The sequence below is a fragment of the Mastomys coucha genome, unplaced genomic scaffold (genome assembly GCF_008632895.1).
Source record: "Mastomys coucha isolate ucsf_1 unplaced genomic scaffold, UCSF_Mcou_1 pScaffold21, whole genome shotgun sequence".
Taxonomy (NCBI): domain Eukaryota; kingdom Metazoa; phylum Chordata; class Mammalia; order Rodentia; family Muridae; genus Mastomys; species Mastomys coucha.
The window spans coordinates 169,821,583-169,833,485 of NW_022196904.1; the positions used below are offsets into that span (position 1 = coordinate 169,821,583).

The 11,903-nt window shown below is 42.4% G+C and overlaps 1 protein-coding gene across 3 annotated transcripts in view; it reads left to right on the forward strand.

Moving 5' to 3' along the window:
• Plce1 (phospholipase C epsilon 1) overlaps window positions 1-11,903 on the forward strand; it is a 304,329-nt gene that overhangs the window by 233,796 nt on the left and 58,630 nt on the right. For 2 of the 3 annotated variants that reach the window (XM_031390225.1, XM_031390227.1), the window contains exons 9-16: window positions 478-660; window positions 1,680-1,797; window positions 2,712-2,868; window positions 5,136-5,258; window positions 5,344-5,480; window positions 7,854-8,092; window positions 9,630-9,691; window positions 9,774-9,939. In XM_031390225.1, coding sequence (XP_031246085.1) covers window positions 478-660; window positions 1,680-1,797; window positions 2,712-2,868; window positions 5,136-5,258; window positions 5,344-5,480; window positions 7,854-8,092; window positions 9,630-9,691; window positions 9,774-9,939 — 1,185 coding nt within the window. The remainder of the gene's footprint in view (window positions 1-477; window positions 661-1,679; window positions 1,798-2,711; window positions 2,869-5,135; window positions 5,259-5,343; window positions 5,481-7,853; window positions 8,093-9,629; window positions 9,692-9,773; window positions 9,940-11,903) is intronic. The other variant, XM_031390226.1, reaches the window with a different exon arrangement.

Below are 11,903 nucleotides of genomic sequence, written 5' to 3' on the forward strand. Positions count from 1 at the left end.
GAGAGAGAGAGAGAGAGAGAGAGAGATATTTGAGGCGAGTACTGAAGGTTGATCCAGAGCCTCATAGTTGCTAGACAATTTCCCAAAAATCATAATTTGCAAAGTCTTAAAAATTTCTTAAGTACCTCTAGGCCAGCACTCTATCAACTGAACTACCCCCCAGCCCTTAATATGCAAAGTCTTAATGAATTTTTCCCACAGTGCTAGTTTCTGAATAACCTCTGAGACCAGGATGGGAAGTGTTTTGGGTTCGGTTTGGTTTGCTTAGTTTACCCCACCTGATGTTGAAGTGCATTGATGACCCAGATGTGATCAGGACAACTGGGGACACAATCAGACACTTAACAGGAAGTTCCTGGAATCTGAAACAGAACCGCATGCATGGCCAGGTCACACCTCTGTGAACCCTTGAGCTTACCCCGGAATTCCCTGCTGCTGCTTGCTTGTGTTGTGTGCTCAGCATGTGGTTCTTTGCAGGAGGACGGTCGGTATGAAGGCCCAACCTTGGCGCATGCTGTGGAGTTGTTTGGTGGTAGGCGATGGAGCACTAGAAACCCCAGCCCTGGGATGTCAGCAAAGAATGCTGAGAAGCCCAACATGCAGAGAAACAACACCCTGGGCATAAGCACCACCAAGAAAAAGAAGAAAATGCTCATGAGGGTAGGGTAAACTTATTTATTAAGCATCATACCCAGCCTTCTACCCTGACCGTGTGGCCTACATTGCCATAAGCCATTTGAGTTAGGGGCAAGATAAATGATAAAACAATGGTAGTAAGGGCTTGCCACAAACCTCTCAGGTGCCAGGATCAATGTCAGGAATCAAGCAGACACCAAGGAGAAACCAAAGTCCTTAAAAGTCTGTATCGGCTTAAAACACAGTACATGGTTACTATGAGTCATTGTTAAGCCACCTGCAAAGTGCTATATTGGTAGAGAAAATACGGTGCTGAGAGGCAGGCAGTAAGGGCCTCAGAGCAGCAGACGCATGGTGGGTCTTGAAGTGTGTCCAGGAGTTTTCCAAACACAACACAAAGCACCTGCCATGGAGGAGAGAGCAGAGAGGCTAAAGGTTTGCTTGTTCCTAAGGGTCTGTGAGGAGCTAGAGCACAAGTTCCGCGGCAGGCCAAGAGGACTGGACAAAGAAAAGGGGTTGTGGCAGGCACGACGGCCCCTCCTGTAATCCCATTGTGTCAGAGGCTTAAGCAGGAGCATTCCAGGGAGTTCCAAGCCAGCCTGAGCCAGTAAGACGTGTCTCAAAATAAAATCAACCGAAAATAAAATAGAGATCACATTCATGAGGGCGATGTGAATGATGAATGCTGTATATGAAACAAATTAAGATGAGCAGCACTGTATATTATTGATTATATAACATATATTTTCATTGTGACATTTGTCTCACAGCTATCTAAACAGTCCTACTCTTTGCTCATGGGAGGTTCGTAGAACTTCATAGCTTCATATTGTGTATGTCCCCACAGACTCCAGGGTTCTGCATCCATTTTTCACTGGGTCAAATGACCTAAACTCACTCGGGCTGCCTTAGCTTAGGTCTCTAACTGGTCTCACCGGTCAAGACAAGACGGAAGGATGGGTTAGAAAGCAGAAACCGGTCTGAGCGAAGCGTTCAGGGAGAACAATTCAGTCCAGGAGCCATGGAGCCATTTCTGTTCCCAGGGAGAGAGTGGAGAGGTGACGGACGACGAGATGGCTACCCGCAAGGCCAAGATGTACAGAGAGTGTCGAAGCCGGAGCGGCTCTGATCCTCAAGACGTTAACGAACAAGAAGAGTCGGGTAATGCAGTGTGCTCGCGCTGAGCTTTTTCGTTTTGCTTTGGAAAAAGTAAAGATTTGGCTTTATACTATGATTTTAGCTTGATACCATAGGAATATATATGTGTGTGTGTATGTGTGTATACATGTATATATATACATACATATTTACATGTATATATATACATGTATACACACACATATATACATATATATGTGTATATATATATGCATATATATGCATATATATGTGTATATATGTGTGTGTATACATGTATACACACACACACACACACACACACATATATATATATATATATATATAATGGTTCTTTTAAAAACATTCATGTGTGTGCACACACGTGCAGGTGCCTTTAAAGGACAGAAGAGGGCACTGGATCCCCTGGAGCTGGAGTTCCAGGCGGTTGTGAGGTGTCTGCTGTGGGTCCTAGAAATGAAGCTAGAGTCTCCTGTAAGGCCAGCCAGTGCTCTTAGCTTCTGAGCCATCTTGCCAGCCCCTGGTGGGAACTCCTAAGATAATTTCATTATCGTGGTGAGATATGAAACCCAAGAGGTATTCCTACAAGTGCACTCTACTTGGAAGAAAATCGTCAAGTAGGCTTGCCATTCTTGTTTAGATGGTATCAGCTATACAGGATACAACTGACCAGATGTTAGTGCTTTTAAAAATGTGCCTGGATGTCATGGCCACACCTATAACCAAGTCATTCATATACGCTTAGCTGAAGCATCTGTGTACTTCTTTAAGCTCCCAGACGATGCTAGCATATAGCCAGCTGACACCTGCCAGACTGGCCCATTCGTCAAAGTATTTGTTTCTCACATAAAAATCAGTGGTGTAGATTGTTTTCATGATGCTTAAGGGAGAGCAGGAGCAAAGTCATCACTTCTTTTTTTTTCTTTTGATCCCTGCAGAGGCCAATGTCATCACTAACCCTCCCAACCCCCTCCATTCCAGAAGGGCCTACTCTTTGACCACGGCTGGGTCCCCCAACTTGGCTACCGGGATGTCATCTCCCATCAGGCCAGTCTCTTCCCCCGTGCTGTCTTCTTCAAACAAGAGTCCATCCAGGTGGGGCCTTAACATGATGAAAGAGAGGGAATCTCTACATCACTCCAGCTGTGTGGAAGGGCGTGTGCCTCACTCCCTGTGCAAAGTCCATCTGTAGTTCTAACTCACAGTTAAAGGGAAAAAAAAAAAAAAAAAACCCTAGTTGAAAATTATTCTGATTTTCCTGAATCTGTAACCATCTTCTTTCATATTGCTGTGATCTCTTCTAATTGTTTGACAGAGTAACCCTTCCAAGGTCAGAGACAGTAATCAAAAGTTCAGCCATGGTTCTCTAAATCTGCACCATCTAGCTGACTAGCCACTCACAACCTGTAGACCTGTAGGCATTTAATATCAAGCCTCAATTATTCAAAATTAACTTACACTGGAAAAGTCAGATCCTCAGTCACATTTTCATCGCACCACAGCCACACACAGGAAAAACAAGAAAAACACAAATCACAACAAATCAACATTTCAAAACAGAAGTAATTACAACATGAAAAGCCACCAAAGGAAGCTAGATTGCTGAAGAAATGTGCAAAATCCAGGCAGAACCCACATAAAGCAGATGCTGTGCCCTATGCCAGAGGAGTGGGTCTCAGCACACAGACATAGGCATTGGCAGTGTTCATTTCTCCTCACACTGCACACATGGGCACAGCTACAGACATGCTCCACAGAACCTATCTCATTTACTTTTCACTTGCTAGTGATGTTAACTGTATTAAATTATCTCTTAAAGGGGAGAATTCTCTCACACTGAGTGACTAAAGTTGTACTTTAGTCTTTGTGCATCCAATCCACAATTGGTAAAAACGGGTCAAAGCATAGATGACTCTCCATTTTATGCTCACAACTCTTCTGTAAATTCAGTTTTATAATAAAACTAAAATCTGAAAATAGTTGGAATCCTTTATATTTCAGCTATGCAGAATCCTGGATATATAAAATAGACAAATCGCCTGGATTAAGTGTGTTTTTTCCTCTTATTTAAGTCACTTGTGAGCAGGAAATGGCAGAACAGAGTGAAGGAGAGAAGTCTTTTGGACAAGAAACTAATGTGCAGGATCCAAAGTCCAGCCCTCAACCCCAGGGGAGGGGCTGGTCCCTCCTGACAAGTTCTAGGACATAAGGGAGACAGAAGTGACAGCAGCCTGAATTATGTTAAAGAAAAAGCAAGCCTGAGTCCTAGGTCTAAAGAGGGAGAGACTAGATACAGAATTTTCTAGAGTTAGAGAGAGTCCTATAGACAGGAATCAAGGGTAGAGTTAAAAAAGAGGAAGACGGGAAATTCACTGGTTTAAATGCAGTGTATTTCAATGATAAAGAACTAGTTATGTCTTCCTGAACTTGGGCTCTGCTGCCCACCACATACAACTGTAAATCCATCTGTTTGTGATGCCCTCCCATCCAGAGAGGTGGCTGTCAGATCTTAATATTAAATAATTCTCCATGAACGATCACTAGTGACAGAATTGGGAATAGACTGGCTTCTTGGTGTTCTTTGTACTTTCTTATATATTAACACTTGAAATATCCCCCTGGGGGGAAATCTAAGCCTTCTTCTAAAAAGAAAAAAGAAAAGAAAGAAATACCCTGTTAATGGATTTGACTGAAACCATAGACAAAATATTTCTTCTACTACTCTTTGAATAATCCACACAGAAAATAAAAGGTGTGGTGAGACAGCCAGCCTGAATATTTGCCTGAGAGCGACGATATTTTTATGGTGAATGGATGAAGCCTTGGCAGGTGCAGATGGGCTTCAGTGAGGGATTGGCTTCCTTCCACTCTTCATATTTTTCTGACTCACATTTTCCATTAATAATAAAAGCTCTTCCCTGTTTTCATTGAAGAACTGGTTAAAAAGGAACAAGAAAAACATTTACGCACTTCAAACCTTCTAGATTAGTTTCCATAATTGAGAATACAGAAAAGAACATGAATTGTTTCCCACAGGTTATGAATAAGGAATTTGGATTTTTTTTTTTTAAAAAAAAAAATGACTTTTCTTCAGACACACTGAATTTAGGAAATTCCCCCTGACCTATCAATTTGTGCCTTTAGAGAACTGTTCTATTAATGAAGGATTATTAATCCCAGCATTTTGCCCCAGCTGAGTAAATTGGGAATACGGTTACCAGTACATATTTATTCCTTCTGACAATGAAGAACCTTGGATATAGCATCCTCTCCCCTTTGCCCATATTGTCATCAGAGACTATCTGTTCAGGCAGAATGAGTTGGGGTGTCTACTTGCCAGTGACGGCCATGTTCCTCTGCAGTGCCTGGAGCAGCAGCAGCTGGCATGGGCGGATCAGAGGAGGAATGAGAGGTTTCCAGAGCTTCATGGTCTCAGACAGTAACATGAGTTTCGTTGAATTCGTTGAGCTGTTCAAGTCATTCAGGTAGGACACAGTCTTTCTTCTTACTCTTTCTCAGGCCCACAGTTGGATGGCAGCTCTAAAAGGAGGTGTTTTCCATTCTCCTCAGCATAAGGAGCCGCAAGGACTTGAAAGACATCTTTGACATCTACTCCGTACCCTGCCATCGGTCTGCCTTGGAGTCAGCCCCACTGTACACCAACCTGACAATCGAAGAAAATACCAGTGACCTTCAGCCTGACCTAGGTTGGTTGAACAATTTACCATTTCCCTTTGAGAGCTTTCTCTCCAAAAACCAAGGTAGGAGATCCAGTCACATACACTTTCAGCATGTCACTCATGGTGTGTTGTCACCTAGAGCTAGGTTCAACTGAGAAATGTTTTCACAGTCCTTTGGTGTTGAAGGGTAGGCAGGTCCTATGGGAAATCCATCACCACGTGGTCTTTCGGCATGTAGTTAAAATTGGAATGCTTAACTAAGCATGTTTCCATCCCCCTGACCATTAAGCATGCTTTGCTAACCATTTCCGAGTGTCCATAAGGTATGGACTGTGTCTTAATTGAGAAATACCAGTATCTCTCTTACCTATAAGTAAGCCCTCTATCAGGCTCAGGCAGTGATTGTCTGTGCTTTGTCAAGGGAAGTCTTTGGTGATCTCAGCAGAGTGCTCCTGGATGGACATCTAGAATGTCTTTCCTTCTTTGTAAACCAGAATGTCTCCCTACTTATACCATTTAGCCATCCATGAACTTTGAACTTGTTATTTTTTTTTATTTTTATTTTTTTTTTTGGTCTTTTGAGACAGGGTTTCTCTGTGTAGTACTGGCTGTCCTGGAACTCACTCTGTAGACCAGGCTGGCCTCAAACTCACAGAGATCAACCTGCTTCTGCCTTCCAAGTACTGGGATGAAAGGCATGTACCACCACTGCCCGACTTTCTCCTACATTCTTGATAGAACTATAAACACAAAAGAGCACACACACACACATACACACACATATACACCCATACACACACATGCACACACACATATATACATACACATGCAAACACACATGCACATACACACACATACACACACTAACCTTTTTGTGTACTTGTTTCATAATTATTTATAACCTTATGTTGTCCTTATATGAATATTAACTCTTGTATAGCTCTCAAAACACACATACCTATAGACTAACCAAGTAATTGCATCTTTTAGATCATTACATTTTATCTTCTAGACTCGTTGTAGGTTTCTAGAAAATGAGCAGAAATCAGAGCTCCCATACACTGGTCCCCTGTGCACCTGTGTAGGTGTCTGCCCACGCAACCTTTAGCTGTGTTAGTAAAGTTCATTTATTACAATCCAGTCACTATCAAAACATATTGGTAACTGGAGTCCTTAGAGTTGTGCATTCCATGGGTTCTACAGACAGGGATGTCTATACACCACTGTACCAGACAGAGCAGTTTTGCTGCCTTGAAAATCCCCTCTGTCCCACCTTCGCATCTTTCCCTCCTTCCCTGTAACCCCTTGGCTGCCACCAGGCTTGTAAATATCGCCATAACTGTCTTTTCTAGGATATATGATATCATTGGAGTCCTAGAATATGAAGCCTTACAGGATGACTTTTTTTACTGAGCAACATATATTTACAGTGTCGCCCCTTTTTGCAATTCAATGGCTAATTTATTTTTAAATTGAATATGTTCCATTATATAAACATGCTGCTACCAAGATTTGTGTGCATACTTTGGTATGGAGATATGTTTTGTAACCTTTTGGCTAAGTACCTGAGAATGCTAGATTGCATGGTAAGCCTCTGTTTTATTCTATAAGATACTGCCACATTGTCTTCTCAAATGGCTAAAATTGAAACAACCAGCCCTGCCAAGTTTCTCTGCATGGGGAGCAATGAGAACCTTAGAACATTTCTGGTTAAAATGTAAAATGACAAAACTTAAATTAAAAATAAATGTAAACTGACAGTGTTAGCTTCTTGCTGAACTAAATATGCTCTTAACATAGGATCTGATGGTTATTCTCTTTGATTATGTGCCAAAATGAATTTTAAAATGGTATTGATGCACAATCTATGCACAAATGCTCATAATTACACATTTAAGATACAGAAAGGCTTTAAGATTACATTTCTTCTGTCTCTACCAAAGGAAAAGCTCAGAAGCAGTTATTCAGGGAAAAAAGCAAAAACTCCCTGGGCTGGAGACGGCTCAGCAGTTGAAAATATTTGCTGCCCTTCCAGAGGACCTGAGTTCAGTATCCAGGGCCCACATGGAGAGGTTCACCACCCTCTGTAAGTTCAGGTCTAGAGGATCTGACACCCCTGGCCTCCTAGGGCACTGACACTCACATGAGCATACCCATCCCAACTCCCCCACACACATGTAAGTTTTTAAAAATATTTGTGTTAAATCTGAGTTTGGGCTAGATGTGATGGTACACACCTTAATGCCAGTACTCAGGAGGCAGAAGCAGGTGGATCTCTGCGAGTCTGAGGCCAACCTGAGCATCTTGTCAACCCCTGGATTCTTTCGCTCATTTTATTTATTTATTTACTCTGTCGGAGGCTCCTGAATAATCCATGGTCTGTGGGTGGCTGTGTTTCAGATTTGCTGACTAGAAACGTCTCCGACTTAGGGCTGTTCATTAAGAGTAAACAGCAGCTTTCTGACAACCAGAGGCAGATATCTGATGCTATCGCTGCTGCAAGCATCGTGACCAATGGCACTGGGATTGAAAGCACATCGCTGGGAGTATTTGGAGTCGGCATACTCCAGCTCAATGACTTCCTGGTGAATTGCCAAGGAGAACACTGCACGTATGATGAAATCCTCAGCCTCATCCAGGTATCACATGTATGGCATGTGTGGGTATATCATGTATGGCATGTATGGCATCTCATGTATGGTGTGTATGATATCATGTGTATGGCATGTATGATATCATGTGTGTGGCATGCCTAGTATCATATGTATGGTATGTATGATATCACATGTATGGCATGCATAATATCAAGTGTATGGAATGCCTCTGGCTGGTCTAACACTTTGATGTTAAGCATTTTACCCTATCTATACTTACTCACATCTGGAGTAGAAATAAAGTTTCTTTTAATGCCAAGGCCATAAGTATTTATCTTATAATTAGCATAGGTCCTAGGGCATCTCTGACTCAATGACAATTACAAGAAACCTGTTCCCAATTACTTCTCAGTGATCTAACACATATGACAGTCTAGAATCTCGGTCTGTTACCTACCATCTGTTTACTTGGCTTTTATTCTGCAATCCATGTTCCAAGAGCTGGGAATATAGTATCAGATAAAGTCTCATTCTTCTACATAGCTTACTTTCTGGTGTGTGAGGCAAACAGTAAACAAATATACACATTTTCAAGCGTGCGTGTGGTAAGGAAAGGGTGATAACAGGAAGGCTGAGCTGGAGAGGGCCATTTGGGCAGGGCTCTGAGTGACTAAACCATTCGACTTTCTGAGGGAAGAGAATCCTCTGAGAAACAAGAGCAGCTTGCTCACACCCTGGGGCAAGAGCAAGCTGGGGATTTATGAGGAGCATCAAAGCCAGTATGATGATCAGAGCCAGGCAGGACTGGCAGATGCGAGTTCAGGCAGGAGTCCAAGGACCAGCTCATCTAGGACTTTTAGACCACGGGACAGAGGTTGACATCTGTCCTTGTGAAACGGGAAGCTTTAAGAAATTTTACGCAGGAGGGTGTGTGATCTATGTTTCAAAAGGTCTGTGTGAGCCCATTTGGCAAGGAACTGTGCTGATGAAGGGTAGAGCCCGGTGGAAACTGTCCCAGGACCCCAGGCAAGGGGTGGCAGCTATAGAGAGCTTTATAGAGAACTCTACTGTGGCAGGGTCACAGGCAGCAGAATTAGCTTAATCTCCTGATCTGGAATCCGTGGAATCTGTGGAGTAGCTTGTGACCCTTGGATTTAACCCCTAGAGATGCTAAAACTGAGGGTTCACTGTGACTCCACTGAGAGTGTGTATGGTGGGCCTGCTCCAGGCCGACCACCGCACTCCACCTCCCACTGCTGGACAAGGGTTGCCTTTATTATCCTCACCGGCACCTCAACTAACAAACGTGCTGTGTTTTCATATAAATCAGCCTTATTCTTTTCTCTTGCTACCTTTTTCTCTTAAATAAATAGGCTCGGTGTAATAAACTCACATATAATAAATATTTTCTTTCGGACTAAAACCTATATCTTACCACTACATAACTAAATTAGTTCAAATATTTGGTTTAGACATTTCCTAATGTAAACAGAAAAGTTTTTTTTGTCTTTTTGGTTTTTTTTTTTAATTATGTGGTGGTATGCTTTGCCTAAAAAAACCTCTTCTTTTTAATCCCTTGCAGAAATTCGAGCCTAACATCAGCATGTGTCATCAAGGCCTATTGTCTTTTGAAGGGTTTGCAAGGTAAATTCCTCAGGCCGCTTTTGCGCATCATTCAAGGGTACACTCTGACGAAGCCTTAAGAGCCTATGTTTTTTTTGTCTAGGTTTCTGATGGATAAAGACAATTTCGCCTCAAGAAATGACGAGTCACAGGAGAACGAGAAAGAGCTGCAGCTACCCCTCTCCTACTATTACATTGAATCTTCACATAACACCTACCTCACCGGCCATCAGCTCAAGGGGGAGTCCTCTGTGGAGCTCTATAGCCAGGTACAGAGAGTGTCACTGCTTTTGGTGTGGCTTTTGTCACTGAACCCCCCAACTCACAAAGCATCTGCCCCCAGACTCCGGTGACTTGTACAGTATGATGTGGAATATGCGGAGCCATCAAGTGTGGGAAAGCAGGCTACCCACACAGCGGTTGTTTTCTTTGCTTCTTTCTGCCTTTTTGTTTGTTTGCTTTCCCCTCAATCTATACTTACCCTGCACTGTAGGCAAAGAAAAAAGGAAAGTGTTTGTTTGAGACTCATAGCTTCTAGATCTTAGTTGGATCTACCCCTACTAAAATTAAGATTTCCCCTGAGAAAGCTAGCCAATCATTTCACTAAACGCTAAATAAATCAATACATTGTGGTGGGAAAGCGTAGTAGAAAATGCAGCTTTCTTGCAGAGCTAATCCCAAAACGTTGTTTGTTTTGTTTTGCTTTGCCATTTGTTAGACAACTCATCCGTCCCTATGGCAACCAACTAAAGATAAAGCTGCACTGGCTGGAGGCGCTTTTCTCCAGGCTGAAATTCATGGGAACGTTTTGGGAAACAGTGGGATCTCTGGACTGGGAAAAGTACATCCTTTGACCCGACCAGCAGCTCTCAGTCATTTGCCTGTCTCTCTCTGTTAAGCTGTATTTACTCAACTCCTACCAGAGATCAGGAAAGAGCCAGGTTAGGTCCAGGGAATGTAGGTGTGTGGCTTTGTGCTTGTGAGGGAGTACAAGCGAGTAATGATTTTCAAACTAGGACTCTGCCAAGGGCCTTCAGGTGCTTATGCTGAAATGAGTAAACCACTGCTAGAAGGGGCTTTACCATGGCCCAGTTCTGCTACGGGACCACTGACCCATCTTTTATGTGCTTCACATATTGACTATTTACTTCCACAAGGAGCTCCAAAGTAAAAAAAAAAAAAAAGTTTGTGGAACCAGTGAGATGGTTCAGTGAATTAAGGCACTTGCTACCAAGCCTAATGACTGAGTTCAATCCTTGAAACCCATGTGGTGTGGTGTCAGAGAGAACTCCTCCAAGTTGTCCTCTGACCTCCATACATGCCATGGCATTCATGTACACGCATGCACACACACACACACACACACACACACACACAATAAATAAACAAACAAACAAATAAACAAATATAGATTTTTTTAAAGTTTAAAATCCATTGTTCTGTAGGAAATTAATATATATATTATGTTTCAACTGCTATATATATCTTATATGTACATACACATGTTCATATTTATAGGTTTTTATATATACATATATACATTGTGAGTCCATTCTTCACAGGAAAATAATCAAGGACCATTTCTGAGCTTTGATTTCCAATTCATTCTTTGACTTCAAGAATTTTTAAATTCCTAATATTCTACCCCAAGCAGAGATTACCTCAGCTTTTGACTAAGGCACAGAGGCCCTCACACGGACTCACAATTGCGATTAGACCATGGGAGGATCCCCTTCGCTTCATTTCTAATCCTCTTAGGCTCTCTCGGTCCTCTCAGTTACCTCTCATAGTTTCTCTCCTGAGCAGATGGAAAACAGAAACAAGCCCTGTCCTCCTTACCTGGAATTCCCAGACCTGGGTTTCCTTTTCTACCCTAATATGGAGACATTAAGTTGTGCAGACTTTAGCAAAGACCTATAACCTTTTCATGTTGAAATCCCTATTACCAGTGGCTGACCAGTTTGGCCAGATTGTCAGAGAGAGGAAGTAGTCTCACTTGCAGCTAATGTACTGATTACATAGCTGTCTTCAGGCCAAGGCAATAGACCATAGACATGGTGGCTATCAACTGAAACTGATGGGCTTGGGGGGCAGGGCATATAGGCCATGAATTATACCAAGTCATAGGAAGAACCTGTCTAGAGTCTTGCGTTAAAAAATCCTGCACAGATTCATCTGGAACAACAAAAGACCCAGGATAGCCAAAACTATTCTCAACAACAAAGGAACCTCT